The sequence below is a fragment of the Octodon degus genome, unplaced genomic scaffold (genome assembly GCF_000260255.1).
Source record: "Octodon degus isolate 3935 unplaced genomic scaffold, OctDeg1.0 scaffold00029, whole genome shotgun sequence".
Lineage (NCBI taxonomy): Eukaryota > Metazoa > Chordata > Mammalia > Rodentia > Octodontidae > Octodon > Octodon degus.
The window spans coordinates 3,139,461-3,157,683 of record NW_004524605.1 but is presented as its reverse complement, the minus strand read 5'-3'; the positions used below and the strand labels follow the sequence as shown (position 1 = coordinate 3,157,683).

The following is an 18,223-nucleotide window of genomic DNA, read 5'->3' as shown; positions in this document are numbered from 1 at the left end:
GGTGCCAAGTTAACAAATGACGGGGTCGCAGCCTAACAGGGAAAGCGTAAGGCGGAGGGCTGGAGGCAGGAAGGAGGTGAGCAAGGTGGGAGAGCTGCAGGCCGCGGCTGCAGTCACGGAGCACAGCATGCTAAGGCAAGGCCCCGCTGGTGACGCCTGGACGCTGCAGGCCTGGCCCTGTGCCGCCCGCCTGCGGGGGATGCGTGGGCGCCGACGGCAGCATCCTCAAGGCGGAAGGCCAAGTCTGACCGGCCGGGTCGTTTTGAGGAAGGGAAATGCGTCCTCACGCTTCTTCTTTTGTAATTAAAATTGAAAGAATGCAATCACAAGACAACAAAATGGTAAGACTAGTGGTCAGAGGAGATATCGAAATTCATGATGACCTATAAAATCAAAAGAAAAATTCAAGTTATTTTCACTTTTAGGCTTTTCTAAATTACTTATCTTTGAGACAGGGTCATGCTACGCATCCCAGGCCAGCCCCAAACTAGCAGTGCTCCTAACTCAACCCCCGAGTGCCGGGATCACAGGCAGGCACCACCACACCCAGCACTATCCTCCTTAGAGGCAGGGCATTTTTTATTTTGAAATCAAGTCTAAAATCATGCTCCAAGCAGCAGCCTCCCACTAGAGGACGCAGAGGACGGCCGTGGCCCGGAGCCCCCCCGCCCCGCCCCGCCGTCCTGTGGGACCCACCGAGCCCACCCTCAGGGCAGCGCTGCCCACCCCTGCACGCCAAGCCCGGCCCTCCTCCTCGTGCACTCACTCACGCCAGACGCTACCCCGCCGTGGTGTCCACGAGCTGCACCTGCGAGCCGGCCGCCATCCCCGCGCTGTAGCCGCCCTTGGACTGCATCTGGCTCTGGATGGAGCTCACCTGCAAGGAGCGCGCCGTCAGGGGCCCTCCAGCAGGGCTGGGCCTTTACACAGGGTGAGAGCGCGAAGGACTTCTTCCAACCATTTCTTCCCTCTACCCTCATTTGCTAGTCTAGCTGCCTTTTCTCCCTTTCCCCCAATACCTGTCTGACACTTTGCATCTCCTCTTTGAGCTTCTCACACCAGGGAGGCAATATGGGGTGGGGGGAGGGGGATTGAGCCCCTCACCTCTTAAGTATGGTCTCTAGATGCGCCCACCTACCTCTAATGTCTCCAGCCTACCCTTGTTTATTCTAACTCCATACCTCGGGTGAAATGGGGCCTCCACCTAGCTTCTTGAGGAACCTCCGCACTGATCCGCACAGTGGCTACACCAGTCTACTCCCACCCACAGTGAGAAGGGTTCCTTTGTCCCCACAGCCCCTCCAACACTCGTAGTGGCTGCCTTCCTGATGACAGCCACTCCTGGGGTGGAAGGGACTCTCAGTGCTGTTCCTATTTCCATTCCAAATGAGCAAGGCTGAACACTGTTCATGTATTCACTGGCCGTGTGTTTCTTCCTCTGAGAAGTGTGTTCATTTCAGATGCCCGCGTTTTGATGGGGTCTTTGAATTCTGGGGGCCTGATTCTTTCCGGTCCTTCAGTTGAGGATTCTTTGGACCACCTCCTGGGGCCCTGAACCCGCTGCCTGCCCTGTATCTTCTACCTCCTCCCCCCTCCCCAGCGCGGGGATCACAGGTGTGCACCACCATGCCCAGCACTAGCTGTTAAATAACTTCTGTTTTAATATTTAGATCTTTCGCCAGTTGTGACTCTGGTTTAGTGCCTGAGAGGCATGGGCCTCATTCCGACTTCAGCATATGAAAGCCCACTCAAGAGGCTGTCTCAAAGTCAGTTTTGTCACTGACAGGCACTTGGGAACACTTCGAGACATCCCAAAACACAACACAAAGCAGCTCAGCTTAGTGTCCTGTCATCTCAAGTGCCCCAATTTGCGGGCCCTTCATATAAAGGACCACTTCATCACTCACAAAGGGCTCAAGCAAGAAAACTGGCGTGGGCTAGCCTGGACCAGCCAGAGATGGAGCCCCGCCTCTGTGGCAGGGTACAGGCTGACCAGCGCCTCCGAATGCACAGAACTGGGGGAGCTACTTGGCGGAGGTGACACCTCTAGCCTCCTCACAGGCCATTTCAGATACGCAGACAATGGGGCATTTCCTTTCTTTGTTCAAACACACACAGTCTGCAAAGTGCAGTGCCTTCAGCTTTTCATTACTGCGCCTATCCTATGTGGGTGGAAACATGCTAGCTGAAGGTGGCAGGCCTCATGGGAAGGCTTGGCGGCCACGCCTGGGCCTCCCCGCTGCCCAGAGCCCCACGTGGGCAGCACGACACACCCACCCAACACAAGGACAAAGCCCCACACGAGTGCTTCCCACTGGCCTCCTCCATATACCATGTTTACAGAAGGTACCAAGATGTCCAGTTCTTTTTGGAGTAAGGCAGGTTAGGCCAGCAATATATGAGCTGAGAAGGGGAAAGGCTGGCTCCTCAACGGACATGTGTTTTCTTTTCTTTTTTTTTTTTTTTTGGCAGAACTGGGGATTGAACTCAGGCCCTTGTGCTTGCCAGGGAAGCGCTTATTCTACTGAGCCACCTCCCCAGCCAGGGATGTATTTTCTGATCCGAAAATCTTACTTAGATGGAGCATCTTACTCTATGATACAACAAGGTATTATTATAGTACCACATTCAGAGTATTCAAGTAACTAATTAAAAATATAAAAATTAAAATTTATACCCCTATTTCTTCAAGGCTCCAAGTAAACCTGCTCTGTTAACCTGGAGTGAAGACCGCAGCCACCAGGCGACTCTGATCGCCAGTACCAGTCTCTGCCCCACACAGTGACCGATGCCACGCTTGGGGAGGACAGAAGCGGCCTAGGGTGAGGACAGCGCGTGGCAGGGTGCCGACACCAAGCCTTCTCCCACCTACCCAGCACCCTAGCTCCTGCTCATTTCGGAACCAGTGCCTCCCAAGTGGCCCAGTGCCCCGCGCTGGCCGCTGATGGTCGGCCAGCCGGCCTCCTGCCGCAGCCTCCGGAGTACTGCAGTCACAGGCATTCACCCCACACCCGGCTGGCAACCCCGCCTCCCAGACTTTTTGAGACAGGGTCTCACTATGCAGCTCGGCTGGCCTTGAGCTCACTTTGTAGCCCAGACAGGCCTCGAACTTGAAATGATCCTCCTGTCTCAGCCTATCCAGTGCTGGAATGACAGGAGTGCGCCACATGCCCAGATAATAAATTTTTATTTTATTTAGTATTTCTTTATCTATTTATTGTCTTTTTGAAACAGCTGCCCTCTGCCTGCCTCTATCAGAGGGCACAAGGACCACTGTGGAGGGCATCAAACACCTCTGCTCCGTCCACCTCTGGCTAAGTCTGTGTCAATGCTGTCCAGCCAGTCAGACACAGAATTCCACATGCAGAAAAGCCTTGCTGACTTCCAGGGCTGAGCACTTTAGGGGTGACCTAGATAATAGCTGCTGCCTTGAGGAAAGGGGCCTGTAGACTTCACAGCCAAAAGAGCCCTCAGCTGGCAGGGTGTCTCCAGACTTGCTGCCTCCTGGTTTTCTTGTAGCTGAGTCAATGTAAATCCTACTCTCAAATTTAGTAAATCCTCTACAAAAAACAGCAAATAGAATTTTCTTTTCTTCTGGTTATTCATATCCACATATGACACATTTTTGCTGCCTCTGCCCTAAAGGGCTGTGTATATGAGAACTTACATTAGACTTAATCACAAAAACTCTAATAGTGTAAGATAAAAATTGTTATTTTACAAAGCAAAGGCAGGGCCAGCAAGATAGCTGAGGGGACTAAGAGCCTATTTAAGCAAGCACAGGTGCCAGGGTTTGATCCCTGGCACCAAATGCTATGCCAGCCCTCCCCTCTGGCACACTGAGCTGGCCACCAAGACTGGGCGTGGTGGTACACACCTGTAATCCCAGCACTGGGGAGGCTGAAAACAGGAGGATCACTATGAGTCTAAGCTGCATAGTAAAACTCTGTAGCAAGTACATTAAAAAAAAAAAGCATAAAAATGTTTGCAAAAATCGAGGTATTAAACCTGAAATAAAAAGCATCTAAACAGGGACATGACATGCCTGAAATGCCAGCTACTGGGAGGCTGAAGCAGGAGAATCAAGTCCAACCTGACCAACTTAGCAAGACCCTGTTTCAAAATAAAATTCATTAAAAAAATAAAATAAGGGCCGTAGCTTAGAAGCTCATGCCGACTGTCACGTTGCTTGGCTAGACGACACCTCCGCACGCCGGGTGGTCAGGGGTATGACCCAGGGGACTCTGTCTGGTCGCTGGCCCTTGCTCTGCCCTTCCTGACTCCGTGAGGCGGGAAGCTTCCTCTGGCATGCCCTCTGCCATGGCATTTCTGTCGCTCAGCCAGCAGACCATGGATTGAAACTTTCCAGGCTGTGTCGGGCATTTTGCCCCAGCAAAGGAAGGTGACGAACACAGCTGTCACTGCCCACCACTGTGGTGCCAGGCTCAGGACCCAGATACGCAGCGCCTCTCACTGCACAGCGTGGTGTTGGCATGTCACCTCCATGTGGCCTCCTATGTGACTATGTCACCTCTGCATGACTCGGTGTGCCCTGTAAATGGCATGCTGGCTGGATGCACCAGAGAGAACCCGCAGGTAAAGACCAGCCATGGTGTTTCTAGTCTGCACCCACAAAGCCCTCTGGCAGAGCGATGTTAAAATGAGCGACCGGCCTGGCACCCAGCCCACTGCCCACCTGTACCCATGTGCACGCCCCACCCGCGTACGTACTGAGTTCACTCCACTGAACAGGTCTCCTGAGCCGACATGAGCCGTGTGCACAAAGTTCGTCGGTTCTCCGATCATGCTGCGGTCAATTCGTCGCCGCCTTTTCTAAAATATGAAGAATAACGTGTTGAAAAAATGTTACTAACAAAAGTTATTCTGATAGGCTCCTACACCTACGGATAAGTGATTTTACTAATGAATTTACCTATGACAAAAATACCTTAGTTCACAAAAATTACCTCTTAGGAAATCCCCTAGGAGTATATGCACAAAAAAGAATTAGCACAGCAAAATAATACCAATAATTTATAACCTAATGGTATTCCATCAGGCTTTGGTCACCCACATATTTGTATAACAACTACATTTTTCAAGCCAGATGAATATCATACTAATGCTATAAGAAAATTCCTTCTGGATAGTTAACAACCTAAGTTTGCAGACCAAAATTAGAGAAAAAGGAGGGCTACAAGGAAAGCCAACATTTTGGCCCTAACCTTCTAAGGTCAATTAAGACTCAGGACATATGAGAACTTGTACTGTAACGTCATGTACCTCGGTAGTGTCCCAAATTTTCTGATCAAGAAGATTATGGGGCCAAAGAGGAAAGTGATCGATGACATAGAGTGTGCCTAAGGAGAGTCACATGGTGAGAAGACACTCTCAGGCTTTCACAGAGAGCACATTGGCCAAGCAATGGCCGTGACTCATCCACATGGCTGCACTGACAAAGGTTCTACAATCTGAGGTACAGGATCTCAGGATAAATCCTGAGGGGATTTCACTGACCTTCTCAGACCAAAAAGCTACAACTCTTGTTGCACAGGTCCTGCTTTACCTTGGTCTTAACCATCCAGAAGAAAAGTATGAAGACGAAATATAGGAAATAAAGCCATGCTGTTATGTTGAGCTGTGGGGGACTCAGGTCAATAATTTCTGACATTGCCAGTTAAACAGAAGACCCAATGCTATTATGGGCTACTGGACTCTTTTGGAATATTTTGCTGAGTTTACATACCTATAATATTCAATAACGGAACTTAGAAAAAATGAGGTATACCGATGAATGTCCCTTTTGTATATGTGTATTCAAAGTGGTTAGGATGGGGGCTGGTGAGATGGCTCAGTGGTCTAAAGCACCTACTTAGAACAAGCTAAGCTAAGCAAAGCACAGGGACCGCGGTTCAATCCCCCAGCACCACATGCCAGCCAGCCCGCCCCCTGGTGGGCTGAGCTGGCCACACACACACACACACAAAATTTAAAAAAAAAAAACAAAGTGGTTAGGATAGATATATAGTTGCATTCTCTTAATGAATAGAATGATTTGTTCTAATGGTGTTTGTAAATAGGATCACAAGTCTGCATCTTGTATAGCAATTAACCACTAAGAAAAATATATGCAGTGTGTTATTTGTTGAAACTGTACTTCCGATTTGATTTGAAACTGTCTCATTGCTATCTGTTTATCAATAAAACTTTGAAAAAAAGAAAATCCAAGGGAGGCACATCTCATCCACTGGCCTGAAAACCCGTTCACACTTTCAAATTTCATCCTTTAAACAAAGAGACATCAACAACATAAAGGATTTTGGAAGTTTTGAGGAATGATATTTGAGGAGGTAAGCATGTTCAACTTGACAAACATGACGCCGTGTATAATGTATCAAACGTCATCACAGTACCTCATTAGTTCATACAATTTTTGTTTTTATGTATTAAACTTTCTTTTTAAAAATGAGACAAATGTAGATCACCGTGAATCACCATTATCGATAGAAGTGTACTCTGGGCCTCACACTGGCTCCAAACCCTGCTTTCCAGCTTTCAGGCTGAGTCCGCTTTGCTGGCTGTCCTTCGCTGCTATGCGGCTCTCTCACCACCCAGCAGTGCCTACCGCCCTCCTGTCCCATGTGCCCTCCTGTCCCATGTGGACAAAATCCTTGTGTGTCAAGTCTCCTCGCTGCTCTCTGGTCTGCTCTGAAAGGAACCTCCGGGCTCCTCCCCGTGCTGGCCACCATTGCTTGGGTGCAGGACCCTGTTTCCCACTGCGAGCACCCCTTCTCTGCCCGCTGGCCTGCCGCACCCTCACTAGGGGTCTCTTCTCACTCTGCTGCTGTCATTCACTCACCACCCCAGGATTTCCTCACGACACGACACCCGCTGGCTTAGCACTGCCCTGAGCTCCCTGGAACCCGTGGGCTTTGGGGTACTCACTGGGACGGCCACTCACAGCTGGCCCTGGCCCCCACCTGGCTCACTGGCCCTTCCCAAACGGGTGCATGCTGCAAACCAAGGCTGAAATGACACCTGTCCCAAGCAGCACAAGTGCGTAAACAGATGCACTGGCTGGGCAATGCTTGAAAACACTGTCAGGTGATGAAAATGCCTGACCAAGGTTCCCCTGGCCCAGGGTAGCAGAAGAGCTGGCCTGCCGACGGGCCTGACCACAGCGTGCTGTAGGCTGTGAGAGAAATTAAGCAGGGAGGGTCAGCAGCTCCAGGGAAGAGCACACCAGGGCCAGCGCGAGCGCCAAGAGAAACTTGCGGCTGATGTAATCCAAGAGAAAAAGGGTTTATTCCCAACTGATTCATACCACACGGGAAGCTAGAGTGGGAGAAGACAGACAGGAGTACCTGCGATGCTGGAGAAGGCTGCAGCAGCAGCCGCTTGGGTTACGGGGTTCATGAAAGAGAACCAAAGTATACAACAACTTCACTCCTGGGTTTCACGTATCACTCTGCCAGGGGGACTGTACAAGGCAGCCCGGCAGGCGTTAGGAGGAGACGCCGGCTGAACACAGAGCCCGGGGACAAGTTCAAGTCCAGGCCAGGAGAGACACAGGGCCACCATCCACGGTGAAATGCTAGGCCGGTGAGGCCCCTCCTCTGCCGCACATACCCCACACGGAGACCAGCGAGCGGCTGCGGCTCTGCACCCACCACCATGCGCACGCCTCCGCCAGCTCAGTGCGCCCCGGGCGGGCCAGCAGAGCACACGGGGACCAAACCCAGGCCAGCCACCTGCCTCAATAGGCGCTTTAGTCCACTGAGCTATCTGGCCGGCCCGTGAGGTTTTCCTTCTAATATCTTTTTGATTTTTTCTCTTTGTTTGGGTGTTTTGTTTTCGTTTTTCTTGACTATTCTTTCCCATTACTTTTATTTAATCGTATTAATTTCCTTTTACTCCTTAATAGGACCCTTTATTGCACTTTTCTCTTTTTCACATTTTACTTTTTTTTCATACTCTCAACCCCCACTCCTCTATACTAGTGTAAACCTCAAGATCTCTTAATCGTGAGTTACTTCTATGTTATTATGGTAGAATTCTTTTCTCCTCTTAGAGTATAGTTGTACTTAGTAGATATTTACCGACTGTCCATATTTGCTTTGTCCGAGTGCTTATGCTGTAATTACAGAACACTTTTTTTTCTATGGTCAGGGGTGGCACACCGATTCTGATGCTATGTCATGGCTTGGATCTCGATGTCCTCCCAAAGCCTGAGGCGCTCAGAGGGGCGGTTTTTAGCGGGGTGTCTATGGTGTGTGAACATCAATTAAGGGTGTGGTGGCCGCGTTCGTCCACTGACTGGTTTGGCACTATTGTGGATGTGGCCGACAGGAAGCCCTCCCCTGGCTGTGAGCGGGACAAGTCATCAGGCTTCTACCCTAGGTGGAGCCTAAGGGGACAGAAGGAAGTCGGGCTGGTGCCCTCGCCTCCCCTGCCACAGACCATCCCTCCACTGCAGCCCCTCTGCGGCGCTGCCCTGCCTTGGTGCCAGCCAACTATGAACTAAAACCTCTATAATTGTGAGATGAAATAAACCTTTCCTTCTTTAACTTGTGAGAGCCCAGTATTTTGTCTCAGCAGTGCAACAAATAACTAAGAAAGTACGTCAAGTCCAGTTTCTCTTTCACTCTTACGGTTGCCACTGCCCAGGTGGTACAGTACTTGCTATTAACTGGTGTTCTCTGTGTGTCAGTATCGAAGCTGCCTTTCTTCCACTGCTGCTGTGCTCCATTCCCAAAGAACTGGGTGCTGGGCCCAGTGCACTGCATCTGCCCTCCACACTGACACATTCCCACCAGCCTGAACAACTGGCGGTCAGTTAGCACCACATGATGGAATTCAAATCAGAGCTGCCCAGACGTGAGACACACAAATCACAGCCCCATTCTGTATATATTAGTGAAGGTGCTCAGATCTCAGCACAAAGGCAACGGCCTGCAGGTAGTCTGCTAGGCCCAAAGTGCTTTACGGAAAGCCAGAGACCGACCAGGCAGACCTCCATCTAGCAACATTCTGCCCACTACAATTAACCCCTCAAAAAAATAGAAAGATGAACAAACAAGGTGTCAAAATGCCTCCAAAAATCCCATAGTCAAACATCTGAATTATACATGACAAAACAGACCAAAAAGCAAGCAACAAAAAACCCCAGATGGATAAGGTGTTCAGAGAGCTCAATGACGATATAATAGGTAATGAACTTCATAGACAAAATGGTCAGGGAGCTTACAAAATAATAATTTTTTATTATTACAAAAATAATAATTATTATTATTACTAATAATAAGATAAGTGAAGTAAACAACATGGTACAAAACTGGTTTAGGAGAGAATCAGACTCCATGAAAAGAGACCAAACAAAATAGGAAACGAACAGTGACAATGAATGTGACCAGTATGAGAACAGCGTCAGAACGAGAAAGCAGAGCAGGTTACCATCCATACTCCAGAGGGGCCTGGAAGCCAACAAGAGAACACGGAAAGTGGATGGGGTAAGTGCTCAGTGACACAAGGAAGACTATCTCAGATTAACTGGAATTAGCAAAAAAAAAAAAAATCAGAAGACAGCACAAATTGCATTTGAGGGGAAAAAATTACGAATAGCAGAAACCCTTCAAAATATGGGAAAACAATTTAACACACAGATAAATGAGGCATGTACAACCCCAAATAGTCACAACTGGAAAAGAACTCCATGACACATCTTCATCAAAATCACAGTAATCTAACACCAAGCAGACTCTTAAACCAGGCATGGTGGCGTACGCCTATAATTCCAGAACTTGGGAGGCTGAGGCAAAAGGATCATTGAGTTCACGATCAGCGTGGGCTACAAAGTGAGCTCAAGCCCAGCGTGATCTGCACAGCAAGACCCTGTCTCAAAAAGAGCAAAAACAAACCAAATGGCAACCGCTCAGTTATAAAGGTAAAGTCATTCAAATTACAGCAGACACTCCAACACAAACTGAAGGGCAGAAGACCTTGGAGTAAAGTCAAACTCTAAAAGAAAATAGCTTCCAACCTGAATAGCCTGCAAAACTATCTTCCAAAAAGGATGGAGAAATAAGGACTTTCCATGACAAAATGCAACTTAAAAATTAATAACCATTGGCCCGGGAGATGGCTCAGTGAAATAAGCGCTTCCTTGGCAAGCGCAAGGGCCTGAGTTCAATCCCTGGTTCCCCCCCAAAAAAAAAAAAAAAATTAATAACTATTAAGCTAACCCTCCTAAAAATTTTCAAGGTTATCTTAGAAAAACATAATGAAGGGGCCGGGCTGGGGATACAGCTCAGTAGCAAAAGCACCTGCCTCACAAGCTAACGGTCCTGGGTTCGATTCCCCATACCGGGAAAAAAAAAAAACAAAAACAAAAACACAAGGAAGCCAATAATGCTAAAAAGTCTAATGAAATGACTACACCAGGCAAGGGAGCAGGGGATGACTAACCGGAGGAAAATAAGTAATACAGTAAGTTACTACCAGTCAGCAATAGTTCTTAAAAGTGAATGGTCTCAACTCTTAAAAAGGCAGATTGCCAGGCTTGATTAAAAAGTGCATTTAATCAAAAAATAGATTCAGAGACTAAAACTCGAAGAATGGAAAACAATACTGATAGGTCAGGACTCAAGGTTTCACAGGCACCTTGCCCCAAGTACTGCCATTCTGTGCCCTGGTCTCAGCTTGCTTCCCCTTGAGGTGCGCAGAACCACAGAAACTCTCCTTTGTTGACATCGAAAGTCCCCCCAGACCAAGGAGCCCTGCCAAGACCAGCTCTCCCTCAGCCATTCCAGCCTGTGATCACTCTCCACCTCCACCTGCAATCCAGCTGTTCTAGCCTGCAAATACCCCCCCTAAAAGCCTATAAAAGGCCATCCCTTTTGTTCAGGACAGTCTTGGTCCACTAGATGGCCAGCTCACTTGCTCCCACCTCCAATAAACCTTCTCCAAGTAGAAGGCTTGGTCTGAACAATTGCATGGCCTTAACGAATATTCCATGGAATGGGGATTCAAAAACAAGCAGTAACTATCCTATTTTCAGACAAAGTAGACTTCAAGCCAAAACTGATCAAAAGCAAAGAAGGTCAAAGAGAACTCAACAGGAGGAGATAACAATTATAAATACACGCGCGCTGAACACCAGGGACACCCAACTTCATAAAACAAATGCTACTGGACATAAAAGATCACCAGGGGACCTCAATACCCACTGTTACAAATAGATCAACTGGATAAAAACAAAAAACAAAGAAACACCAGAGTTGAATGAAACCTTTGAACAAATAAGACTTAATAGATATCAACAGTGTTCCAGCACCATATGGAACTTTATCCAAAGCTGAATGCCTGCAAACCCAAAATGCATGCTTAAGTAAATATAAAAGAATGAAAATCACCCCATGCATAGTAGCAGATCACAGCACAATAAAGCTAGCATCAGTGGCAAAAGAAGCCACAGAAATTATGCAAATCCATGGAAATTAAATAAACTCATATAATCAATGGATCAAAGAAAAGATTAGTATCTAGAACCAAATAATAATGCCAGTACAACATACAGGAACCTACACAACGAAAGCTGTCTTAAGGGGGAAATTTATAATTGTGATTGCCCACATCACAAAAACAGATCAAGCCCAAATAACCTAACATTGCAAAATGTTACTCAAAACATTAGCTGGAAGAATCCAACAAGAAAAATAAATAAAAGGGATATGAAAAGGAAAGGAAGAAGTCAAATCATTATTTACAGATGACATGATCCTCTACATAGAAGACCCAAAATATTTTTACCAAAGACTCTGAAAATTGATAATCAAATTCAGTAGTGTAGCAAGACAGAAAAATCAACACACCGAAAGTATTTCTGTACACCAATAATGAACTCGTTGAAAGAGAAGTTAGACTGACAATACCATTCACAACGGCATTAAGAAAAATTAAATAAAGTGGTACCTTGGCCCTAGCCTTCTAAGGTCAATTAAGACTCAGGACATATGAGAACTTGTACTGTAACGTCATGTACCTCGATAGTGTCCCAAATTTTCTGATCAAGAAGATTATGGGGCCAAAGAGGAAAGTGATCGATGACTTAGAGTGTGCCTAAGGAGAGTCACATGGGGAGAAGACACTCTCTCAGGCTTTCACAGAGAGCACATTGGCCAAGCAATGGCCGTGACTCATCCACATGGCTGACACTGACAAAGGTTCTACAATCTGAGGTACAGGATCTCAGGATAAATCCTGAGGGCATTTCACTGACCTTCTCAGACCAAAAAGCTACAACTCTTGTTGCACAGGTCCTGCTTTACCTTGGTCTTAACCATCCAGTAGAAAAGTATGAAGATGAAATATAAGAAATAAAGCCATGCTGTTATGTTGAGCTGTGGGGGACTCAGGTCAATAATTTCTGACATTGCCAGTTAAACAGAAGACCCAATTCTATTATGGGCTACTGGACTCTTTTAGAATATTTTGCTGAGTTTACACACCTATAATATTCAACAACGGAACTTAAAAAAATTGGGATATAACTATGAATGTCCATTTTGTATCTGTGTATTCAAAGTGGTTGGGATAGATATATAGTTGCATTCTCTTAATGAATAGAATGATTTGTTCTAATGGTGTTTGTAAATAGGATCACAAGTCCGCATCTTGTACAGCAATTAACCACTAAGAAGAATATATGCAGTGTGTTATTTGTTGAAACTGTACTTCCGATATGATTTGAAACTGTCTCATTGCTATCTGTTTATCAATAAAACTTTGAAAAAATAAATAAATAAATATAAATAAATAAATAAATAAAATGGTACCTTGGTTTATGAGCCTAATTCATTTTCTAATTTCGGGGAACATAGCTGCATCTGTGTTTGTGCTGGAAAGATGGCTGCAGTCATGTTTACCACCAATGCAAAGTCTGCAAATGGGAGCAAATTTTACCAAATTTTTTTTGTAAGCAGAAGCATTAATGAACTGAGGCACTACTGTACTTAGGAGAACCTAACAAAGGAAATGAAAGACTCTAGAACAAAAGCTACCGTACTCTGAAAAAGGACACTGAAGGGGACCCAGAAAGTGGACCGATATTCCCTGTTCATAAACAGATATAGAGCCAGTACTGTCAAAATGGCCACAGTCCCCAAACTGATAGTTAAACTTGGTCCCAATCAAATTACCAAGAGCATTCCTCACAGTACTTGAGAAAACAATTCTAAAATTTATATAAAATCATAAGAGATCCAGAATACCAAAAGCAATCCTGGGCAGTCAGTGGAGGTAGCACAATCCTCGACTTCAAGTTACATTACTTAGAACTTGAAGCAACCTTTACGTCTACCAGCGGGCAAATGGTCAGAGACAGTGTGGCATTTATGTACAGTGCAATACTGCGCTGCCATCGAGTCACTTGTACAAGGGTGGACGCCTCTGGGGCCATAACCTTGAGTGAGAAGGCAGACACACAAGCTTAAGCACCACATGGTTTCTCTTCTAGGAGAAAGCCAAAAATATAAAGATGGTGCAAAATATAATTAGAAATAAGCTAGGAGAGGAGCCTCAGATGAGAACCGTAGCACAGCCCTGTCGTGGGCCTCAACGAGGGCCACAAGGTGACCAAGAATGTGAGCAAACCGCCATCGCGGACGCCTCACCAAACACACCAAGTCCATGCGGGACATGATCCGGGAGGTGTGCGGCACGGAGCTGCTCAGGGTCTCCAGGGACAAATGAACGCATCAAGTTCATCAAGAAAGGTGGGGACGCACATCGGGGCCAAGAGGAAGCGTGAGGAGCAGAACAACGTGCTGGCCGCCATGAGGAAGGCAGCTGCCAAGAAGGACTGAGCCCCTCTGGAACAAGGCTTTGCAGAAGGTTCCCCCAAAAAAGAAGAAATTAGAGGTAAAAGTATCTCTGGTATTGAAGAGGTGAGTATGTTTACAAACGAGGGAACAGTCTTCCACTTCAGCAACCCACAAGTTCAGGTGTCTCTGGCAGCAAACACTTTCACCATCCCAGGCCACGCTGAGACGAAGCAGCAGACAGAAATGCGGCCAGCACCTTGACCCAGCTTGCTGCAGACGGTCTGGACGGCCGAAGCTCTGCCCACACAGTCTGGCTGGAAATGCACCGCTGGCCGCTGGAGCGGAGGAGGATGAGCCCGTGGAGGATGCTGATGAGGCAAACTGGACGAAGTCAGCTTCTGGGAAAGATAACACTTGGAAGAACTTGCTGGGAGCTGCTATTTTATAGTATGACTGCTTTTTAAAGTTGTTTTGTTTATGGACCTGATAAAATCTAGATCACTAATATTTTTTAAGCCCAAGCCTCCTGGACACTGCAGCTCTTTTCAGTTTTTGCTTACATACAATTCATTCTCTGCAGCCAGTTAAGCTGGAGAAGCCTGGTAATGAAGTTTGAAACAAAGATTTAAATAAATAAATAAATAAATAAATAAATAGCTAGATCTTTTGCAAAAAGGGAAGAGGACTAATAGCTAGCAAAGTAAGGGGATGAAAAAAAAAGCAGCACATTAAAAAAAAAAGAAGCACATGTACCAACTCCCCACAAGGAATGTACTCATTATGTAGTGCATGTGTTAAAATTTTTAAAAATTTAAATCTTGACTATACAAAATTATACTTATAGACTAATGTTAGCACATATAATTAACATTAATGTTACACACTGGGGAACAAAATATTCTCCAAATTCAGTCAAGTCCTTAGAAGTACTGGTAAAGGGGCTGGTGAGACGGCTCAGTGGTCTAAAGCACCTACTTAGAACAAGCTTAGCAAAACACAGGGACCGCGGTTCAATCCCCCAGCACCACATGCCAGCCAGCCCTACCCCCTGGTGGGCTGAGCTGGCCACACACAAAAATAAATAAATAAATAAAATTAAATTAAGAAGTACTGGTAAAAACAATGTGTCTTTTGAAGGGTGCTGCTTCATGGAGTCATATAAAACCTTGAGGTTAAAATGGTAGTAGAAAGCCAAGAAAGGGCCCAGACCCTTAGCTTAAGGATCTTAACTCTTCTCTCTAGTCAGGCATGATGGTGTACACCTACAATCCCAGCCTTTGTGAGGCTGAGGCAGGAGCAGCACCATGAGTTGGAGGCCAGATGAGCTACATAGCAAGACTATTTGTCTCCAAAAAAGAGAAAGAAAAGGTTTTTCTCTTTTTTAGCATGAGGCACTGGTTTCCTGCCATCTCTTTCTTGCATGGGGCTGCTTCGGGTCCTCTCAGGGAAGTCTCAAGCAAAGATTTCCTACCCCTAAGCACACCTTGGCTACACCCACAAGCCCCAAGCGTCAGCAACACACTCCTCTTCGACCTGTTTCCCACACTCAGAGTGCAGTTCTCTACCTGTTCCACTCAGCATACTTCTCTTTTGTTTTCTGTTACTGTTTTGTTTTTGAGAAAGTAGTTTAGGTTTGCTTTGACCTTACTACATAACCCAGGCCGCGCTTAAATTTTTGGCAGTCATCCTGCCTCAGCCTCCCTCCCAAGGTACTGGGGACAGTGTGCGTCACCCCAGAGCTGGCCTGGGGTCATAAAGCGTAATTCCCTAGCTGAGTCTTATGAGACAATGCAAACTTCTTTTTAGGGTTAAAGCAGCAAAAGAAAAAGCTAATAGTCTCGCGACCTTTTTCTTGATAATAGACTGCTAACTTTCCATTAAATTTGCCTTGATAGGCAAGACACAATGAAATTTATCTTCGCCATCACGGGACATAAATTTTCCCAGCACCCGCGCAGGACAAATGAGGTGTGCTTTTCTCCTAAGCCCGTTGACCAAAGCGTAGAGAGGCGGGCTTTTCGCTGCATTCCTGCTGTAGGCAGAACCGAGTAGGCCTCTCTGGCTGCAGCAAGCCGTCACTGGTCGGTGACGCCCCACACACACACACTGGGGGAGATGCCCCCGAAGGCGGCCGCACCACTCTGCTCAGGGAGCGGACCTCCTGAAGCAAGGCACTGCTCACCGCACCAGGCCACCCCGAGTCACTGAGCACCCGCTCCCCTGTGAACTCACAGAAGCAGCTTCTAACGGCCCTCATCCTGTCCTCCGGAAGGGTGTGCCCGGAGCTTGGCAGAAGCCCCCCACCCCTGGCCCCGGCTGCAGCCCGTGATTTATTCCAACACGTGCATTACTGCAGGACGACCTTAGAGGCGCAGTCACCGCGGAGCGCCCCGGCCACCACCCGCTCTGCAGCGCACATTATGCTTCCTGAGAACACTCAGGCACACAAGTGAACAGGGCGCAGGGCAGCTCACACCAAAGAGCAAGGGACAGCTTTAGCTCGGTAGTCGATCATAGACCTGAAAATAGTGAACACTCTACTGGAATTTACTGTAGTACTGAGTTGGGAAAAGACCAGGGCTTTGGGAGATATCTCGAGGCCACCTAACCTAATCTCATCTTTGAGAAATGAAAGCAGAAGCTAAGGAAGGAAGGACCGTGACTGTCCAAAGTACGGTGCTGCTAGGGCCCAGGAGGCGTAGAGAGCGCCAGGACGGGAATGGTGAAATGCACACAACCCAGACAACCCAGCGCCAATATACAATGAACGTAAAGACAAGAAGCTTCCTCAAAACAATGAGAAACAACTGAAAGGTTTTAAAAAACTACTCTATGATAGCTAAAGACAGAACGCAGGGTGGAGGCGGCCAAAAGGAAAAGTCATGATAGTACCTTCTGTAATGACAGAAAGGGATTGCTCAAACTCAACCAACAGCTGCCACATGCAAGCGCATTAGAGCGTGTCGGTGGATAAAGCCAACAGCATGCAGCTGGGTCTCGGCCAGTGATGGTGAACCTTCCGGAGACAGAGCACCCAAACTGCGGCCCAGACCCACTCATCTGCCACCAAGCGCCAACCCCGCGAATCGGCCTGGGCAGCGACAGCCAGCCAACGCTCGCAATCACCTGGCGCAACTGCCCCTCTCCAAGCATGCGCGTGAGCCTCCGAGTGCTGCTGGGGCAGCAGCAGGGTGACCTGGCGCCAAGGCCGCTGCTACGTGTGGGCCGCAGGTTCGCCACTACCGGTGGCTGAGACAGGAGGCTCGCCTGGGCTACAGAGGCCTTGTCTCAAAAGGGACAGTATAGACACGTAAGGAACGACACTCTAGCGTGCAGTACTATGGAGCCAAGACAGACACAAGATGTAAATCAGGGCAAAGGGGGATTCCACAGCAGGGCTTCTGCAAAGAGAAACAGGAGCCTGCGGCCTCCCCCGCTCTGTGCCAAGCTTCCTGAAAACGCCCTGCACTCTTCAAGGGCAGCTTGCTGGACCTGCCAGCCATCTCAGTGACTGCTCACCATATTTAAAATACTTTTATTCTACATGAGGTCACAAACTAGCGGTACACCAACACGGACAGTTGTATCAGCGCCCAGATGATTGGGCAAAAATGTTTCTTCCGATATCTTTACATTATTACATCACAGTAAGATCACTACCTAAGATAATGACCAGGTAACTGAGGGTCAGAGGCAAGGAAGACAAATGAAAGGTAATTTTCAAAGCATGTGATTAAATTTCCAATATTTAAAAAAAATTTTTTTTTCAAAGCATGTTCTACCATGGTAACCTTTTTAAGCATCCTGACTTGATAAACCAATTACAAAACATACTTCCGGAGTGGGGTGTGGCAGTGCACGCCTACCATCCCAGCACTCTGGAGGATCACTGCAAGTTCAAGACCAGTCTGGGCTACAAAATGAGCTCAAGGCCAGCCTGAACAGCATACTGCGACCCTGTTTCAAAAAGACAAAACGACAAAACAAAACCTTACGGAGCAATGGGGAATTTTATTAACTGACTACATATTAGATAAGTAAGGATTATTTCAAATTTATTTTAGGGTATAGTACTAATAACCTCTGATTATCTCAAACATTTCCTGCTCTGCAATAAAAGAACTAGTGATACATGCTAAATATAAACGAACATCAAAGTATGATGAAGAAACCACATTTTCAAAAGGCACATACTTTATACTGTATGTTAACAGAAAGCAGCAGTGGCTACCGGCAAAAAGGATGGGGTGTGCAGGGGAGGAAGGGATTATAACAAAACCTTAAGCCAGGGAGATAGCTCAGCGGCACAGCACCAGCCTGGCAAGCACGAGGTCCTAAGTTTGATCCCCGATACAAAAAGAAAGGAAAGGGAGTGCAGGGACAGGGATGGGGGAGTGGGGGGG

General features: G+C 47.1%; 1 protein-coding gene across 2 annotated transcripts in view; it reads right to left on the bottom strand.

Moving 5' to 3' along the window:
• The window catches only part of Cdc42se2 (CDC42 small effector 2), a 90,349-nt gene continuing 72,126 nt past the window's right edge, over positions 1-18,223 (bottom strand). The window contains exons 5-7 of one of the 2 annotated variants that reach the window (XM_004629323.2): positions 4,732-4,833; positions 771-877; positions 1-383 (exon numbers count right to left, since the gene is read on the bottom strand). In XM_004629323.2, the coding sequence (XP_004629380.1) occupies positions 779-877; positions 4,732-4,833 (201 nt within the window). In that variant the 3' untranslated portion in view covers positions 1-383; positions 771-778. The remainder of the gene's footprint in view (positions 384-770; positions 878-4,731; positions 4,834-18,223) is intronic. The other variant, XM_023713278.1, reaches the window with a different exon arrangement.